The sequence below is a fragment of the Lepisma saccharinum genome, chromosome 13 (genome assembly GCF_977018435.1).
Source record: "Lepisma saccharinum chromosome 13, izLepSacc3.1, whole genome shotgun sequence".
In the NCBI taxonomy this organism is placed as follows: Eukaryota; Metazoa; Arthropoda; class Insecta; order Zygentoma; family Lepismatidae; genus Lepisma; species Lepisma saccharinum.
Genome location: NC_139241.1, coordinates 53,290,659 through 53,310,184, shown reverse-complemented (window position 1 = coordinate 53,310,184; position 19,526 = coordinate 53,290,659). Strand labels below are relative to the sequence as shown.

The 19,526-nt window shown below is 38.2% G+C and overlaps 1 protein-coding gene across 1 annotated transcript in view; it reads left to right on the top strand.

The window, feature by feature from the left end:
* LOC145997288 (gamma-aminobutyric acid receptor subunit alpha-6-like) overlaps positions 1-19,526 on the top strand; it is a 210,232-nt gene that overhangs the window by 165,967 nt on the left and 24,739 nt on the right. Inside the window, exons 3-4 of the mRNA XM_083134179.1 lie at positions 12,555-12,778; positions 16,281-16,363. Of these exons, the coding sequence (XP_082990305.1) occupies positions 12,555-12,778; positions 16,281-16,363 (307 nt within the window). The remainder of the gene's footprint in view (positions 1-12,554; positions 12,779-16,280; positions 16,364-19,526) is intronic.

Here is a 19,526-nt window from a genome sequence, read left to right as displayed (position 1 = left end):
TTAGTTTGAATTGAAGGAAGTATATTCGAGTGTTACAAACTGAAAAGAAGCATCAATTTGACAGTGGTTTGGTTCAAACTTTCAGAAAACGCAACTTAAGTATTTTACAAAATTTAGTTAAGTGTTTACTATCTAACAATAATATTCTTAGCAGCCATGAATACAAAAAGCAGAGCCTACCTTGTAGGGTCAAGTGCCCATATTTCGGATACCAAGAAATTTCCACCTTAGAGCAGCAGCGCCGAAGTGCAGATAGTGCCAACTAACATGCTACTTCGTCCCCCAGTTGCACCCTTGTGCGTGACCTTGAGCAATGTTTCTTTAGTGTGTGGCTGATATTTCTGACTTTTCCGAAGTTTTGATGTAATATTTCACCATCCGAACTTAAGGCCTACAACTTGAAGATTAGTTTTTACTCACTTCTGTCTAAATTTTATATAATCTTGAGAGATTCAGCAAACATTATTACGTAGTTTCAGTCACATTATTTCAGAGGGGGAACGCACAGAATTGCCATATTGAATATGCGACTGGGTTTCCTAATTTCGGATGCTACACGCGTACCTAATTTCGACTATCCAAAATTGTGCACCCTTTCCAAATACTCATTAGTTACCCTATCCGAAATTAGGAAATACCCTATCCGACATTAGGCAACCTTTTTGTCAGACTAAAAATATGCATTCAATTCTTTGTTTCATAAAATATACAAAGTATTTCTTATGTATGTTAATATAACTTTCAGAAACATTAATAAATATATGTTCAATGTTTATCAACACATTTAGGGCTTATTTTGTTTACATTTAGGTACTGAAAATCTAATTTGAAATTAAGTAACCGAAATATGGGCACTTGACCCTATATATTTGTCCAGCAAAACAAAATCTCATGCCAAATTCTATTCATCGTTGGTTTGTTTCCGTTGTCCGTTCTTCTCGAAATTCAAAATAAACAAAAACTGTGTATCAATACTTATTATGCAGCTTACAATTTAAGTTTTTGTTCATTAAACAACACACACAACATCTATAAATATCCCCCTAAGTATGTCTAAGAAAGTCGCATAGTATAGTGAATTCGATTTGAGTTAAATTTTCATGTCTTGAACAGGACGATACTGGAAAGTAAGTCTTGTTCTCAGTTATTTCGCTGGTTGTAAATTACTATCTCGTTCTTAGTTTCGAAGGACTAGTCGCGGTCTCCTATCGAGATATTCTAATCCCTGAAGAAGTCACATAGTAATGTAAATTCAGTTTAAGTGAAACATATCAGTCTCGAATAGGGTGGAGAGACACAGACACAGTCTCGATCTCGTCTCGAAGTGTCTGGTTTCCTTCTCGTCTCGATTTTTGCAAGGACATCCTCGTTTGGGTCTCATTTTGAAGCATTTAGGTTCTGACTTAGTCTCGAATTCCGATATGAGAACAAGACTACTCTCGGTACCATCTCTATAGAAGAATCTTGTCTCTATCTCGTTCTCGATTTTTTAAAACGGTTGTCGTGATCCCCCCCCCTAAGTCCATGAGCTTCAGTCTGGACACGTCACTGTCATTGTTACATCATAGAAACTAAATTGGGGCATTTCAGCGTTACGTGTGTGACATTTTACACACAAAATTTAAGTTCTACACATGATATTGGATTAAAATGTTCATAATGAATTAATTTTATAGAATTGTGAAGTACTTTATAGTGCCTGCTAACAAATGAAAAAAAATAGCATGATGGCATAGGCTGAATTCATATTGAAAAGCATTAGCAAAAGTTCGTTACGTGTGTGACGCTTTAAAAAATGTAGCAAATTTTGACTCCATTTGCCTGAGATACTAACTTTATTGGTGAAATGTGCAAATTATATGAATTCAGAAACAGCTAAACCTTAATGGAATTAAAAACAATAATAATTTTCATATTCTTTCATTTTGTTATTAACATGGAGTAGGACCACTTTTCGTGGAATGGCCCAATTACATTTTGATAAGCCATGCTAACTTTTACCAGGATTATTATAATAAGTAATAAAAATAATAGCTTGTAGTAATAAAGTGGGAATATCCATTATTTGCCGAGATGACATTGAATTATGTTTGGAAAGCATTCATTGGAAGAAAAATCATTCCGGAACAGTTGTATTGGACAAATTAGTTAAGTCCTCCAACTTATCGTACGTCACACAAAAATTGCCGAGCACTAAAGAAGTTTTCAGAGGATCCATATGTATGTATTCTACCTTGATGTTCAACGCACGCTGCACAACGATCCCAGACGCAAGTTCGTTCATAATATCAGGGTATGATACTTTAAGAGTTCGTTTAAAGCTTCAGGAACGCTTCTTGGCTGGCAAGGAAGAAATGCTTAATGTTGTGGATAATTGAAGAACTCCCGTCCTGATGAAACGATTTGCTGACGTTATCTCACGATGATGAGACTGAAGCCATGTTTCACATTTTAAGACGCAACGAATTCATAGTGTAAGATCTGATAGACGTTGTGCATGTATGGTCTTTTCTTAAATCCAGTGTCAACTTGTAAATTATTTACATCGGTGTTACACTTTGAAATTGCACAGTTGCATTTCATCAAATGTAAATGTCACGACTTAAATGAAGCATTGATAGTTTGAGTGATTTAGTGACTTCTGAATGTAAATTGTACAGTGGGGTGCATAAGTGTTCCTCGGCAAATTGTCCATGGCCATTATCATTCATTTTTCTCTTGTATCCTGTGCGTTCTTAAGGAATGGGTTTTTACGGATGCTGGTTCAGAAACTGTCTACAGCTTGATCAGAGTTTCGTTTTAATTCTTGAAGCTCTCATTGCGTAATATAAATTGCATGACCATGGTGGACATTTTGCTTGGTAATACTTGTGCATACTACTGTACACTAAGCAACGGTATGTTGAGGAGGTGGGATTTCAAACTCTACCGGAAATATTTTTGAAATTGTAATACGAGAAGTAAAACATTTTACATGAAAAATTAACATTCATTGTCCACGTCTTTTCTTAAAAGGTTCTCAATTTCTTGCTTAAATATTGTGTAAACACTTACATAAGCAGCTGACTGCACTATTTTTGTGAAAACTTGACTGCCAACTTCCGTTGCAGATTTTTCGCAGAGTGCCCTACGACGTCAGGAGTCCCAGGTTCGAATCCCAGCCTTGACGTGGGTGTTCCTTGTGAGGGTTTCTTCATCAATTTCATTATATCATCACTTATTCTCGTCACCGCGATTAGCCAAAAGTGTCAGGAAAGCAACATACGTCATACGAAAATTTAAGGGCGTACGCACAGCGGTGGCAATTGGGTGCCAAAACTGAGGAGTGAGGCAAGGACGGTTTACTTTTTCTTGGTAGATAAGGCTTAGCATTACAGCGGCTGGTGGCTCATAATTGTAGTGTGTGTTTTGTTGGAAACTCCATTTTCTAGTAAGTTTTTCTTTAAATATTGATCAAATTTTGATTATTACCCCATTTTCTTCCTACCAGCCGTTCTAATTCAGAGATAGCATCAACAGGCCATAGTGCAGGGGAAAAGTGGGGGCAACTTCCCCCCCTTAATCGCCGCCACTGCGTATGCGAATCCGCTTTCGTTTCCCACATTGGGATCTATCTAATAGAAGTGGCACGGACCATAAATACAATGTATAAATGTATGACGCTCTGAAATGTTTGCCGGAAATATTACATGAAGTGCAATTTCCTGTAGAGAATCACATCAGATTTCTTAAACTTTGGTTATGTCCCATTACCTAAAGGTAAACCCTGTTTCCTCTTTACCTTTGTTGAGAGGAGGATGTATTAAAGATAAAAATGGATACTCATTAGCGAGCATGAACGTGTTGGACATGTATCAAGCATCCACAAGGTTCACTTACCTAGCTAATTAATTCATTTTTTAGTAACAATGCATTTTTAGTTGATCAACAGTTCCCTTGTACTTCCTTGGAGTACCGTGACGTGTGCAAAATGGGACGCCATTCTTTCCACGATCGCAGAGTGGGAAAGAATTGCACAGCGTTATAAGAAAGTATTCTGTATATTCCACTTCTTTGGCTGAGATCCACGAAGGTCACGTATACAACGCCATCTGTCCGCGAGCATCAAACGCGGTTACGTTACGCTACACGAAGAAACTCTTGCTTCACTCGCGCTTGAGAGGTTAATTTATTGTACTGAAAGCTCTCGTTTCCTCAAATTTTACGTCTTAATATGATCACACGCTAACAGCAGAGCTTGGTGAAATGCAAAACGCTGATTCCGTTACTTCGCTTGGCTAGTGCGACTATAAACACTGGCTCGCAAGAGCGCGGAATACTTTCAGTAGAATGTGACTGGGCTAAGTTTAGTAGTCTGTGACACTTTCTTCAATCTCTCTTGCCAGTTCTGCGTTGCCCTTGCACATGGTTTTAGAACCTAGCGTTGTGTCCTGAAACGCTCCACCGAATAATAATGAAATGTTGTGCGAGGAACATACATTTTCCTGAAATCTATGTGTTAGTTCCACTCCTTAATTAGTCTCATCCCGACCTTCATCTCGGTGTCACAAATCTTCCTTATTTGCTCGTCCATTGCTCGTCGAAACGGGGGTTTTCGCTAATGACTGTCTCGTTCTTCTGTTTTATGTGGAACGACGTGCCTGTGGTGCTCTATTTGAGTATGGTACTCACAGAGTTAACGAAAGTCTTTCCTTTCCTCTTCATGTTAAAGGGCATGAACTAAGATAAGATGGAGTACTTATTGTGGGTAGACTTGCCAACTCTGCTGATTTCGTTAGATTTCTGGGAAGCACCATGGAAAATGAATTATCAATCTCCCAGAGTATAACTTGTAACTTGTGCATTCTTATTAGTGTAATTTTTCTAGTACTGTCACTATTACCATTATTACTGCAAGTATTATTGTTATCATTATTAGTTTTATTTATTATTATTGCATTATATATTAATATTTTTTGTTACTTAACGTCGCTTCTCTAAATTCTAAAGTTGACGGCAGCCCTGATTTAAAATGTTGTCATGTTACACAATAAAACAATTAGTGTCAAATAAACACGCATCTTGACATATTGTAATAATGTTAATTATTTATGAAAGTTTTATTTTTCATGTTGATTTCTTATCAGTTGTATATTTTTGAAATGCACTTAATAATACGTCAGCAAACAAAAAGTATTCTGCCTAATATCTACTTAACATGCTGTTACCACTTAGGCGACTATGAAAACAGAGAAATCTTAACAGTCTGGTAGGAAATTTAGTAATGAAAATGTTTCTACCTCCGGGTCATAATGTGTTTAACATTCTCACCTCAACAGTGGAGAGGGTACTGAATAGTCAAGAGTTCATCTGTGCTTTTTCATTGCTCATTTGAAAGAAGAATTGTGTAGTGACTTCAATCAGAAAAGCATTAACGACATAACACAGGCCTAAAGTCCATCTGCCTTCCTTACTCGCGTATATCGATTAAAGTGCGCATGCGCTGACTGGACGAGTCGAAAGGCAAAATGGGGGTGGAACGAATAAGGAACACAGGTTCCGTGAATATCGTAGGCTGCTGAAATAACATTGAAGTTTCACATGTAGTCACGTCGCCGGTAAAAGGAGAGGTTACGAGTTGTAAAAGACATAAACACAACAGAGGCTATCCGTAATAAATAAAGCAACCGAAAGCGTATATACGAACGAAATACTGATCTGAAACCTACAGCGTTGTTTCGTGCGTGTTCTACCTAATTCCCCTCTCGCGAGTAGACTCGTCTTCTCGAGCTAATCTCGTCTTTCGCGGTCGGAAAGTATGCTATATACACCAGTGTTTGGAAGTAACTAGTTACAAGTAACAGTTACTCTTTGAGGAATTCCAATTGTAACTAGCTTCTTTTGAAACTATAACTGTAACAGAGTTACTTTTTTGCAATAGAAGTAATGTTATCAATAGTTACTTTTAAGTTACTTTACGAAACTTAACTTGTTAACTTCAAAATTTGTAACGTGTGGGCGAGCTAAATTTGACAACTCTGTTTCCAATGTTCTCTGGATTCTAAGGTGAAAGGATTTTCGTGGAATCGCCTAAGGCAAGTCTTCGTTGCATGCTAAATTTAGAACATCCACGCGTAATTGCAGTTTTTTTCTAATTGCGCGCGAAAACGTCATTGTTTTGGGTGGATTGATACATTGATTTGGAACGTGAAGGAAGTTATTGTCGAGGGAACGGACCATATTGAGCTTGCAATGGGAGAGAAAGAAAAAGGAGTAAGTGAAATTGGCGTCATCACATGCTAAGTACCTAGGCGGGCATACGAATGATTTTATAAATAAAATTCATTCAAGCAAAACTGACTGTTCCATCATACATTTTTTTTAATATAAATATGTGAAGATTTTTATTATGTGTCAAATTGAATTATTTGGCTTATTTTACTTCTCTTTTCTGCCACTTTTGGCTAATCGCGATGATGAGGGTAGGGGATGTGATGAATTTGATGAAGGAACAGTCACAGAGGACACCCAGGCCGGGATTCGAACCCGGGAACCCTGGCGTCATATTGCAACCACTCCGCCACGGAAGTCTGCTATTATGCATCAGAAATATAAATAAAACGCATATAAGGTTACATATATTTATTTTACTAAATTAATCATCATTGATTGTATGTAATATGTTTACCAAAAAAAAAGTAAGCAGAAAGTAACTGTATCAGTAATTTCTTAGTTAATATCGTCTACATCCTACATTATTCCATTCTAATAAATACTTTGTAAAATATTGCAATACTTGCCAAGAGATGGAGCCAACTCCTGTATTTTATAATCCACAGCAAACTGCAAAGAGTAAATTGAAATTTTTACTAGTTACAAAGATTTTAAGATGTAATAAAATTTGTGTTTTCAAGAGATAGACAAATGCAGAAATAAGCAAATCCTATTCCGTTAAACTTCTATTTATCAACATCTTTCAGTAAAGGAATATATAGTTCCTTGTATTTATTGTATTGAAAGATACAGCAAAACTGTAGATTGCTCGTCTTTTGTAGACCTCTGCCCCTACTAGAATTATTGTAGAGATAGGTAACTTAAATGTTTAATGAGTATTCTAATGTATTGGGTGGTTATTGTTAACTATTGCTTCTCGAAATATTGAAAGCCGACCTTCGTGGCTGAATGGTTAGCACAGTGCGCTATGACGCCAGAGATCCCGGATTCTTTGTTAATGTCCCTCCCTGAATTCCATCATGACGTCACTGATTCTCATCGTCACGGTTAGCCAAAAGTGGCAGAAAAGCGACGTAAAATAACAATTCAATCAGTCGAGATATTAAAGAGGTTGTCAGCTGGCTATGTTGGAGGTGCAGTGGACATAAAAACGTGACGTTGAAAACGTTTCCCTGCATAATCGTTACCAGCACTAACTCATTCACGAGAATATCCTCTCAAGTGACCTGTAGCCAGTGATGAGCCGTAGAGTATACGTTTACGTCCACATGTGTTGTCTACACGTAATCTACGCGTAGATTACATTTGGGTTGTAGTTTACATAGACTACGTAGACAATCTAAAGTGCATTAAAATTAATTTTCAAGGCTTTCATGAAAGGAAAGTGACATTTTCAAATATATTGGTTCCTAACGAAATGAAAAGAACCCTATTTACAACAAAATTTCTCGTCTCTTCTATTATCAACTATGGAAGAAGATAAATAGTATGCAAAAAACAACAACAGATGGCAGTGTGGTCTTTTTCCCATAAAACACTAGAATGTTTTTTATATTAGGTTTCTTCCTAGGTGAGAAATTGTTCGAATTTGGAAGATAGAGTATGAAAAGTTCTCCTCACACATCAGCAACTGATACTTAGTATAATTTTCTTTTAATTGCATGGCGCCCTTTTCTAAGTTATCACCTTTCGCCATGTTGTTTACATAGATTATGTCATCTACATGTATAAAATAGTCTACGTGTAGAATGTAGACTATCGTCGTTTAAGCGTAGACACACATCACTGCCTGTAGCTCGCAGTCGACGGTTTGGCCATCACTGAATTAACAAACCTTACGAATGTTATATACAGAGTGACCATAAAATGTGGTAACATTTTTTCTTAATTTATTACACAAAGACTAGAAATTATACATAGCTTCAGCATGCTTATGAAAGAGAAACTCACCAAATTAGTTTCCACGTCAAAGACTTGATATGAGGAACACATACAACCCTTACAAGCAAACCCTTTCCAGCATATTCTTTGTTATACAGTTGTGACTAGCTTCTCGGATCCTACGCTTGAGTTCCTCTCCATTTTGTGGTAAAGATGGCACATACACACAATCTTTGATATTGTCACATAGGAAGATGTCGTATGGAGTTAAATCTGGTGACTTTGGGGGCCATTTTTGTAAACAATTATCACCATCTCCAGCACATCAAATCCAGCAGTCAGGCAACTCGTTGTTCAGGCAATCACGAACGGCGTTGTGGAAAAAGAAAATTATTGGAATCTCCCTACATTTGCGGCAAGAATCGTCCCTGCAAAATATCCAGCAACAGCCTTTTCGGTGTAGAAGAATGGTCCATACATTTTGCCTCCTACGCAATAACGTCAATAATATGCAAGATACGTACATGAAATATATGTCTTCTTAAAGCTTGTAATGTCCTCTACCAGGGTGTCACTACTTTTCCGCGTAGTCATCATCATTGTCAACACACAAATGCCAACGTCGGACAAGTTGTTGCATCCCGTCGGCAGAGAAATCAAGCGTCTTCTCACGGCACCAGCGACGCACATCTGCTTTCATCTCCTCACCACTGGTCTAACGGTGTCCTTTCAGGTGCTCTTTCAGCCTCGGAGAAGGGGAAAAGTCACAAGGTGCGAGATCTGGGCTGTACGGCGGGTGGGGTAAAATCTCTTGCAAATTGAAACGCTGTGTTTGGCGACTCGTGTGTGGACGAACATTGCCATGTTGAAGAATTGCGTCCTTGCCAGGCCTAACTCGCAGTAGTCCTTCGCGGAGTTTCTCCAAAGTCTTCACGTACCGATCGGAGTTTTAAGAGGTTCCCTGCTCCAAAACTTCTGTGTGGACTAGTCGACGAAGAAAGGCATGTCCTTTCTGTGCATGTCGAGTGAGAAGTTCACAACACTCCTCATAACAATAATAATATTCAATTCAATAACGGCCCGTTGTTTCAATCGCACGTTCATGTACGTCGCCATTTTACTCACTATTGTGCGCATGCGTGATGTTGCAAGCGAACGCCGCTAGATGTCGAAGCAGCCAGTGAATCAGCGATTATTCTCACACCAATTTCGCGTGTCTCTGAGCAGTGTTGCCAGAGTTTTTGCATGGGCGTCAAAACGCCCTCGTAGCTCGAATTTCTACAGCATCATATAAAGTCTCTTACGCACTTTCTTTCACTTCACCCTGTGTTGCATTTGGATCTCGCGGCATGCTCTAAGAACTGTTTTTCTTGTCTCCTTACGAAGGTCTGTAATGTTTTCTTCCCTCATAGGGCGATCGCTCCTTTTCTGGGACACACGCTAATATGCTAAGTACCAGAGGTATCTTTGCATGAACGCCAACTGTGACGAATAGAGAAGTTACGAGAATTAGCGGTTAAATCCAGACAAAACTATTTGAGTTTCTCTTTCACATTACATGCAATGTCTTTATGCAACAAATTTAGAAAACTGTTACTGAACTTTATGAACACAATGTACTGGGTGGTTAGAATAAATGTACTCTTAGTTAGACAAAAAAAGTTCACGTTTTCGCCACGAAGTGGTCGCTGAAATAACGGCTACCAGAAGTTAGACATGCAAAACTTTATTTTCAAAACTTGTTTGATATCTGTACAGTATTGTCAGCGTAAATGACCCTTTGGATGCGTAAGATAGTTGGCCTCGCGAAGAGTTTCACGGGGAATGGTAGCGACATGAGAGAATCCGCACACGATCTTCCAGGAATCCGCACAGCCAGAAATCATATGGGTTCATATCCGGAGACCGGTGTGGCCAAGCATCTGGAAAACCTCAACGAGCACCGTCAAAGTTGGCACGATGTCATTCACTTGTCGATCAACATGCGGGCATGCTCCATCTTGCGCGAAGAAAGAGAGGTATCTAAACATCATCGTTCTTGCACATGCCGAGCAAGGAGCTGAACGTAAGGTGCACTCGTGACGGAACTCATGATAAGTTTGCGGTGTCCGCTCCTTTGAGCAAAAGGGTCCCAGGATGAAATCAACTGTGAATCCATACCACACAGTGTCGTAATCGGAACGCAGTGACTGTTTTAGCACCACTTGTCGTCAGCATTCACTTGCTCGTTGTCTGCACAGCTTCTGTATTAAGCTTCATAGCAATCCGTTGCTTTGAATGGCCTCCAGGGGGCTCTGACGTGTAGAAGATCTTTACCCGTGTGTGATACCATGAAAAAGCGTATGTTGCATGTCTATATGTACATCAGTTAATGAACCAAAATACAATATTTATTAATACTCTTGTTAGTATAAACATCATGTGGTCTAAAATATTTCAAAATATAAATTTCTTTAGGACACCAATGGTGTTTCAACTTTGCTAAGAGAAAAAAGAAAAATATTTTGCAGGAATTATACTGAATCTATCCTTACCTCTTTGTAGTGATAGTATTATACGAAGTTTTTTCACATTTCACGAAGCTAAAGAGAAAAGGTAGATTCAATATGTTCATCCGCCTGATTCAAGGAACTCTAAAACTCATTTCAAGTGAAATAGAAGTTTAAAAAAAGGCTAATCAATTTCCAAACAATTCTTACGTCTGAACACTTTAGGGCAAGGAACAAACAATGACCAAAATACAAAAACATTCATAGTTACACAAGTGGTACAATGGGGTACAATTCTATCCCAGCCACGAATATATGCATCCCCATCTAATACGGATCGAGAAATGTTCAATATTTTCTGTACACAGTTATCTAATATGTAAAAATGGATGTGTATATGTGTGTGTGTGTGTGAGTGTGTGTGTATGTGTGTTTGTTCCAGCATAACTCTCGAACGCCTAGAGCGATTTCCACAAAACTTGGTACGCGTATCACTTGCAATTTCAAAAGAAATACTGTAGGGGTAAGACACCCCTGGCACCCCTAGGGAGGGGGAGGAGGTGACATGTAAAAATAATCGAAAACGACCGATTTTAGTGTGGAATAAATAGTTTTCGGGGTCGCCAAGATGAATAGTGACACTCCGAATGCCGTTCAAATACAAGTTCATCACTTATCGGGTTGGGGGTTGAGAGGGGGTGAAAAATAAAATGTCAAAAATGACCTAGATTAATGTTGAATCCATAGTTTTCGGAGTCTCTAAGCTAATTGGTGACATTCACGATGACCAAACTTGGTACACATATGACTTACAATCTGGAAAGAAATACTGTTGGGGGTAATACACTCCTGGAACCCCTAGGGGTGGGGGTGGGAAGGGGTGACATGTAAAACGACCGATATTAGTGTGGAATCCATAGTTTTCGGGGCCGCTGAGATGAATAGTGACACTCCCAATGCCGATCAACTCCAAGTTTATTTTACACTATAGTAGAATTCATTATATTCGTGTCGAATAGAAAATTGGGATCAATAAATATCCGGGCAAATCCGGGCAATCAGCTAGTTAAATATAAAATACAGAAATGGGTGCCACATACGTTGAGTTGTTTTGAAGTCACGTACTTTTATTTAAGCCTGGGGTCCAAATGGACCCCGTGGTACCACACACGGGTTAATTCTAACCACCTGGTATTTTGGAAATAGCAGAGTGCCTGATATCCAGTTTTGGACTAGATCTAGCTCTGTATTGGATATCCAGAATTAGATGAGTTTTAGACATTCAGTTTTGGACTAGATCTACCTAGTTCTGTAGTGGATATCAAAAATTCGATAGGTTTTAGCTATTCAGTTTGGACAAGATCTAGCTCTGTATTGAATATCCTTAATTGAATTAGTTTTAGATATCCAGTTGGGACTAGATCTAGCTCTGTATTGAATATCCAGAACTGGATGAGTTCTATACATCAAGTTTTGGACTAGATCTAGCTTTGTATTGGATATCCAGAATTGGATGAGTTTTAGATATCTAGTTTGGACTAGATCTAGCTCTGTATTAAAAATCCATAATTGGATTAGTTTTAGATATCCAGTTTGGACTAGATCTAGCTCTGTATTGGATATCGGAAATTGGATGAGTTTTAGACACCCAGTTTTGGACTAGATCTAGCTCTGTATTGGACATCCAGAACTGGATGAGTTTTAGATATCAGGTTTTTGACTAAATCTGGCTCTGTATTTATTGGATATCCAGAATTAGATGAGTTCTAGGTATCCAGTTCTGGATATCCTATGGACTTGCAGTGGATATCGAGGTATGAATATCCCTAGCTGGATATCCAGTGGATATCCAACATATCCATGGACCTAATCTGAACATTATGGATATCCAATGGATATCCCTTGGAGATTTGTGCTGTTTGGGAAATTCGGTGCCTATGGAACCGCCACTGATTCCAATCTTACTTCCAGACTTACACCATGGACTGCTACTTCCGGCAGGTGTGGAAGGACACTCGTCTCAAGTACAACGAGAGTGGCCTGAAGGAGCTGTCTATGAACTGGCTCTTCCTGGAGAAGGTCTGGCGGCCGGACACGTACTTCGTCAACGGGAAGAAGTCCTACCTCCACAGCATCACCGTTCCAAACAAGTTCGTCAGGATCAACCCCGAGGGACTCTTGACGTATTCCATGAGGTAGGTTCTTCCCTGCTTCACTCCATGCAGTGGCATGCTTGGGGTTACGTCATGTTTTTTCTCTTTCATTGTTTTCCTTCCTCCTTTTTTCTCTGTCATTCATTTTCTTCTTCCTCCTTTCTCTCTTTCTTTTTCTTCTTCCTCATTTTCCTCTTTTATTCTTTTTCTTCTTCCCCTTTTCCTCTTTCATTATTTTACTTCTTCCTCCTTTTTCTTTCATTCCTCTTCTTCTTCCTCTTTTTCCCCTTTCATTCTTTTTCTTCTTCCTCCTTTTCCCTTTCATTATTTTTCCTTCTTCCTCTTTTTCCTCTTTCATTATTTATCTTCTTCCTCCTTTTCTCTTTCGTTCTTTTTCATATTCCAATTTCTCTTTCGTTATTTTCTTCTTCCTCCTTTTCTATTTCATTCTTTTTTCTTCCTCTTTTATCTCTTTCATTATTTTTCTTCTTCCTCCGTTTCACTTTAGTTTTTTCTCTTATTCCTTTTTCTCTTTCGTTCTTTTCTTCTTCCTCCTTTTCTCTTTCATTCTTTTTCTTCTTCCTCCTTTTTCTCTTTCATTATTTTTCTTCTTCCTCCTTTTTCTCATCCATTCGTTTACTTCCTCCTCCTTCCGCTCTTTCAATCCTTTCTTCTTCCTCCTTTCTCTCTTTATATTTTCTTCCTTCCTTTTCTCTCTCATTATTTTTCTTCTTCCTCCTTTTTCTCTTTTACTCCTTGTGAAAAGCTTTGGTAGGTGTTAAGGTACGCTACCGATCACTGGACATTACATCATACCAGGAATTTCTGCATTTAAAGGGTTGGTTTAATTCGCTGAAACCCATTCCATTAGTTTAATAAACATTTTATATTAATTATTTAATGAAATGAACAGCTGTTCTTATTCTGAACAATAATAACAATTATAACAAGTGTGTGCACTTAATTTGTCACGTATTTGTTTATTACGTTGGGCTATCCTTAGAAAGTTCAATTTCAACTTTTTTTTTTCGAATCAGTTTAAATAGGGTCCAAGTTCCGTATTGAAATGAAACAATACGCAACTTGGACCGAATACGGACCTGACGATAAACAATTATCCACTTCTGAGCATGAAAGACTAATCCAGGTGCTGACCGTCTCGAGAATCTAAGGTACGTACAAGGTAAAAATGGGCGAAACGCAAACGCTGCAGTCACGTTACCACTTTCCATGTAGCCCCATTCTCTCGCGCGAATTCCTTCACTTGGTTGCAGCAGCACTGCCGTTTCCTGTTGTAATATCTGCTGGGAACACAGCAGCCTCACGTTACCTCATCGACGGCTCCTATTGGCTGCGGTTCCTGAATCGGATGCCGGAGCAACACGTGACGGGTTTGTTTGAACTCAATGTGACGCCACGGCCACACTAATATACTCTATTGCGTTATGTACAGTAACTCTTCGACAAGGGAGTTTACAAAAAGCGTTTACTTTCTCTTGATACACAATATTTAAGTTTAATATTAAGATGCCTCAGCGTGGGGGCAAGATGTGGCAAAAAGTGGGGGTCAATTGCCCCCATTCTTCCTAATCGCCGACACTGGACACAGACCATAAACACAATGTATAGACGCATCTCGTTCTGAAATACAATGAAGTGCAATTTCCTGTAGAGAACCACAGTGTTTTTTTTAAACTTTGATCATGTTCCATTAGGCAAATTAATTAATTGTGTGTTGCTCTTCTAACACGTTATCTTCTACGACAACCTACTGGTTGACATGAACTAAGTTTCAAAACCATTTCCAGCACTGTATTGCTTAGTTAAACCTTTATGTTCTTGTTGTAATGAAGGGTTCGATTCACTGTGATTCTAATGGTTCCAGATAGTAAGTCCAGTACTGCAAAAGAGGTTTGTCTAAGGCTTTTCAGAGAAATATTAACGAAATATATTGGTTCCTGGGATCTGTGATGTGAGCATGAAGTTTGGTGGATTTATACCCCCCAAATCCTAGATTTCTCAAAGAAAAATAGGACGCAAGGTTTATAAAAATGAGATACAAATTTACACTCACCATTAGAAAATATCCTCCTATCGACATTGAATGAAAGAATTTCATTGAATGAATGTAATAATAATTATTATTATTAAAATACAAATTAACCTTGTAAATGCAAAGTGATGAGATGCACGAGGTAAACATATTTCGTTTTTTTCAATTATTTTATTAAATTTCAAAATGCTACTGTGTTCTTGTTATAAGAATCAAGGTATAATTATTGATTCAGAGATTCAGATACTAATAAAAAAGCCAAAGAGTAAGTAGGTTCTATATTTTTTCGTTGGACTTATTTTAACATATTGGAAACTTTCAGGCTTTTATGTGTCCGTGACTGTACTTTCAATACTAGAATGTGGTAGTGAGTTATTGAGCTCAGCAGCTAAAAGCCATACAGGAAAAAATCAATTGAAGAATTATTTATCAGATTATTGTGCATAAATACTAAAATTTGTTATTTAACATTTAAATATGAGCAGTGGTTGGAATCTTTTAATTTACAAAACATTGTATTTAAGGAAGAGTAAGAAAAGTTTATCACATAGATTGATAGTGACCATTTTATGAGAGATATTGCTTACAAGGTTCCAAAATATTAGATAATTCCCTTATTTTAGTAAATTGTAACAATAATGGTGAACAGATAGAAACTTTTACAGATAATTTGAAGGATGGTGGTTGTGAACTTATTGTAGAAATATTTGACTTATTATTCAGTGACCTCGATTTCATAACAACCCATTCTCTTACCTTTCCTGGAAAATAACATAGAGTAGACTAGACTTATTTTAAAAGTTTTGAAAACAGTTTTATTTTACGTAATAGTAGGGCGACAAACTGGCCAAAACTTGTGTCTCCTTCGTTATATCTTGGAGAAGCGTTATAATACAACGCCGACGAATATGTTTTTATGCATACCTTCGGAACCAATAAAGATAATATCCTCAAACAACTTTCAAAATAATCATGAGAAACTTTACTTTACTTTTTATCATAACCATATTTTCGATCTGATTGATATTTACCATGTTATGAGACAAAATATAATTTCGAGAGCGAAAAAAATATATATATATATTTGAAAGTTTTTTGTTTCTATATTCAAAGAATAACTAGAAAATGTAGTTTGATGGTAATTTTATACTTTGTTGGAGTTTTCTCTTTCGAATGCCACTAGTTTTGCAAATCTGTGTAGCATAGTAACGTTTATATCGTGAGAAATAGTAAGCTAAGTGTATTTGACTTGTCGCCATTTTGAATCCAATATGGCGACCACCGTCCCAGGTTGTGAAGTTGGCAACATTATTTTCTTCACTCTCCATGATGACTTTTTTCAGAAAAATAGTGTTGCCGCTTGTGGCGGTGACGTTCCTACGACGATCATTTCTAGGCACATTTTCTTGGAAAAGTCGCCTTACTATAATTGCAGTTTCTGTGAGGTAAGAATACTGAACACAGAATATTAATTTGATCTATCTTTCGCAGGTTGACCATAAAAGCTAGTTGTTCGATGCATCTAAGAAAATTTCCATTGGATTCGCAGAATTGTCCATTAGAAATAGGCAGCTGTAAGTATCACATTTATCGTAAGTACGTATTTCTACAAAATATCAATGCTACGGTTCTCTGTAGCGAAGGAATTTTCCTCACAGCCGTGGTCTAATTGGACACTGAATACCTACTACTTTTTTGCAACATGGTTTGTTCACTGCCAACATTTCCCGTGGCGGCGCACCCTTCGAGAATGTCGTTCCTCATTTGTTTGACCTAAGCTTTACATTTGAGCAAGATGCACCGAAGTAAAGAGTTCGTGGTCTAAATTGGTAATAAAGATATCTTTCGTAAACCTTATTTTCGAATGCCGTTGTGAAGCTAAGAATTAGTACATTAAAACGTAACGGCAGGGTAGCTCGAACGAGTTAACAACCGTATGCTTATGCAAAAAGGACACTAAATACTTTTCAAAAGAAGAAAAAGAGACTGAAATAACCTACAGGGTGAGTCGAAAGTCCCTTAACACTCCATATAAAATGTAAAGGAGTTAATGCTGGGTACAGTTGGTTATGATAGAAACAGGTTAGGCTAAGCGGGAACCATATTGGTGTCAAGCAGAGGTCCGCCATATTGTTGACCGCCATTAAACTCCAAAATTTTAAATTGAAACGTGCTGATATATCAAGTTAGGTTAACATTTCACGAGAAATGCAGTAGTGAAGGTTTCTTCGACGTATCTTTAATAGAGTAAAAAGTTATGAATGCATGCTTGTAACCATGTTCATCTTTTCGAGGTTGCAGAAAAAGTTGTTAAGGGACTATTTACTCACCCTGTACTTTGTAAGTTCAGACTAGAAGTAGCAATCTCATAGACACAAGTCGGGTTTGAGTAGTTTGGTAATTTCTGCTCTTGCCAGCTGCCAATAGGAACCTGTTCGCACGTGCACAGACGTCTGTCACATCTCAAAATAATCCACCTACAACCTTCCACAGCTGAAGCAGTTGGAAGTCGTGACAGGTTGTAACAGAATATTTCTACGCGGGATCAGAAATAGCGTGCTTCGCTGACATATCGCGACAGAAGGGGCCGGCCAGTGTGGTTAAGGTTTACGACTTGGGCTGCGTGCAAAATGCTAATGGCAAGGCGTTGACAACCAAGTGACTGAGGTGTCGAGATGTTCCTGCTTATGTTGTCCGTCGTCGATCGTCTTTTGTTGGCAGATGGTGGTCGTCATTTACACTGGCTGAAGCAGCGTAGTGATGCATTCATTGTCATTTGTAACTGCTGTTGTGGGGATGTTTTCGGATTGTTTACAATTAGTGAACGAACGATCTCACCACTAAGAAAGGTACTTTGCTAAAATTCTGAGGCGCACATCTAGAAATTATTGTAATAATTTTACTGAAATGAATAGACCTATCAGCAGTTATTATTATTAGGCCTATTATTATTATTATTATTATTATTACACGAATGGGCAAAAGGATGGTATAAATTGATATAGAAGCATAAGTTCATGTTCTACCTTATTTCTAATTAATACCACAGAAATGTATACATAGCATAGAAATTTATGTCTCAATAAATAGGGAAATGCAAGATTTTTAAAATATTGTAGAGTAGGTTGCAAATGAAACCGAAGTTTCTTTTCTCTCTCTCTCTCTCTTTCTCTGAATTCCTATTCCATCTTTCTCTTTGTTCTTCTTTCTCTCTTTGTCTGTTTTCTATCTTTGTGTCCACTTTCTTTACCTTTTCTCTTTCACTCTTTCTACTTGCTTCTTCTCGTCATCCTTTCCGGCTTTTCCCTCACAAATTATAGCTCTTTACCCCTCTCTCGTTTTTTCTCTATTTCTCTCTATCCCTCTCTCTCGATATCTTTCCCTTCTGCTTTCTCTTTCTCTCCACCTTTCTAGTTCTCTCTGTGTGTCTTTCTCCCTATTGATATCTTTACCTACCTCTCTCCATTCCCCCGTCTCTCTGTAGCTTTCGTTTCTCTCTCCTCTCTCTCTATCTCTAGATCTTTCTCTGTGTCAGCATTTCTTTCTTTCTTTCGATATCTTCACCTTTCTCTCTCTCTCTCTCTCACACACACACACACACACACACACTTTCCCTTTTTATCGCTTCTCTGTGCTTATTTCTCTCTCTCTCTCTCTCTCTAGCTTTTTCTCTGTGTCTGTATTTCTTTCTCTCTTTCGATATCTTCACCTTTCTCTCTCTCTCACAAACATAACACACACTTTCCCTTTTTATCTCTTCTCTGTGCTTATTTCTGTCTCTCTCTCTGTCTCTTTGTCTCTCTCTCTCTCTGTCTCTCTTTCTCTCTCTCTCTCTCTCACTCTGTCTCTCTCTCTCTCTCTCTAGCTCTTTATCTGTGTCTGTATTTCTTTCTCTCTATATCGTCACCTTTCTGATTGGGTAGAGAGAGTGGGATAGAGCCCACCTTTGTTCACCCGCTGGCGACGGCCCTGGATAAGAGCTGACGTCTTGGAATAAGAAGCGATATTTTGCACCAGAAAATTTAAATTGGGTCCCAACGTAGGAACGTGATTCTTACAATCAACTACTACGATTCATCAATACGTTCATTACTCACGAAGTTCTTAGGCCTTAAAAGTGTCAGTATTAGTATGCTGTTCCTGTCGGCAGTCTCGATGCTATTGTGTGTAGCATTGGCATCTAACATACTTGATATTCTAAATGAAAATCACCACTACCATAAAACTGAAACATGTTAAAATTTCAAGTTCCGGTGTGACGATAAATCTAGCCACACGAAGTTGACCGGATCACAGCACTCTTAAACAACCAGTGGCGCAACCACAGGGGGGCATTGCCCCCCCCCCTCTACAATCTTGGACGGAAATGAGTTCCCCAACCTAGGTCGGAAATGAGTTCAAGGGGAGGGGGCAAGAGGGGCAATTACCGCTCCAAGTTTCAAATTTTATGCAAATCAAAATACTTTTCGTAAATTTTCCTTGATCGCTTCGCTCGCAATATCTGCTTTTCTTAGTCTTATCAATTTCAGGCCCGTAGCTAGGGAGCGGCACTGGGCGCCGAATGATCTAAATGAAATTATTTGCGTCCTATTAAATCAATATTAATTTCAGTCTTCCAAAAAATTGGATCTAAAAATGTTCTTGCTCACTTCGCTCGCAATATGTCACTGTTTTCTGTAATGCATTGTAAATTACCAGAGAGAGAGAATTTGTCTTAAATAAATGAACATTTTTTTT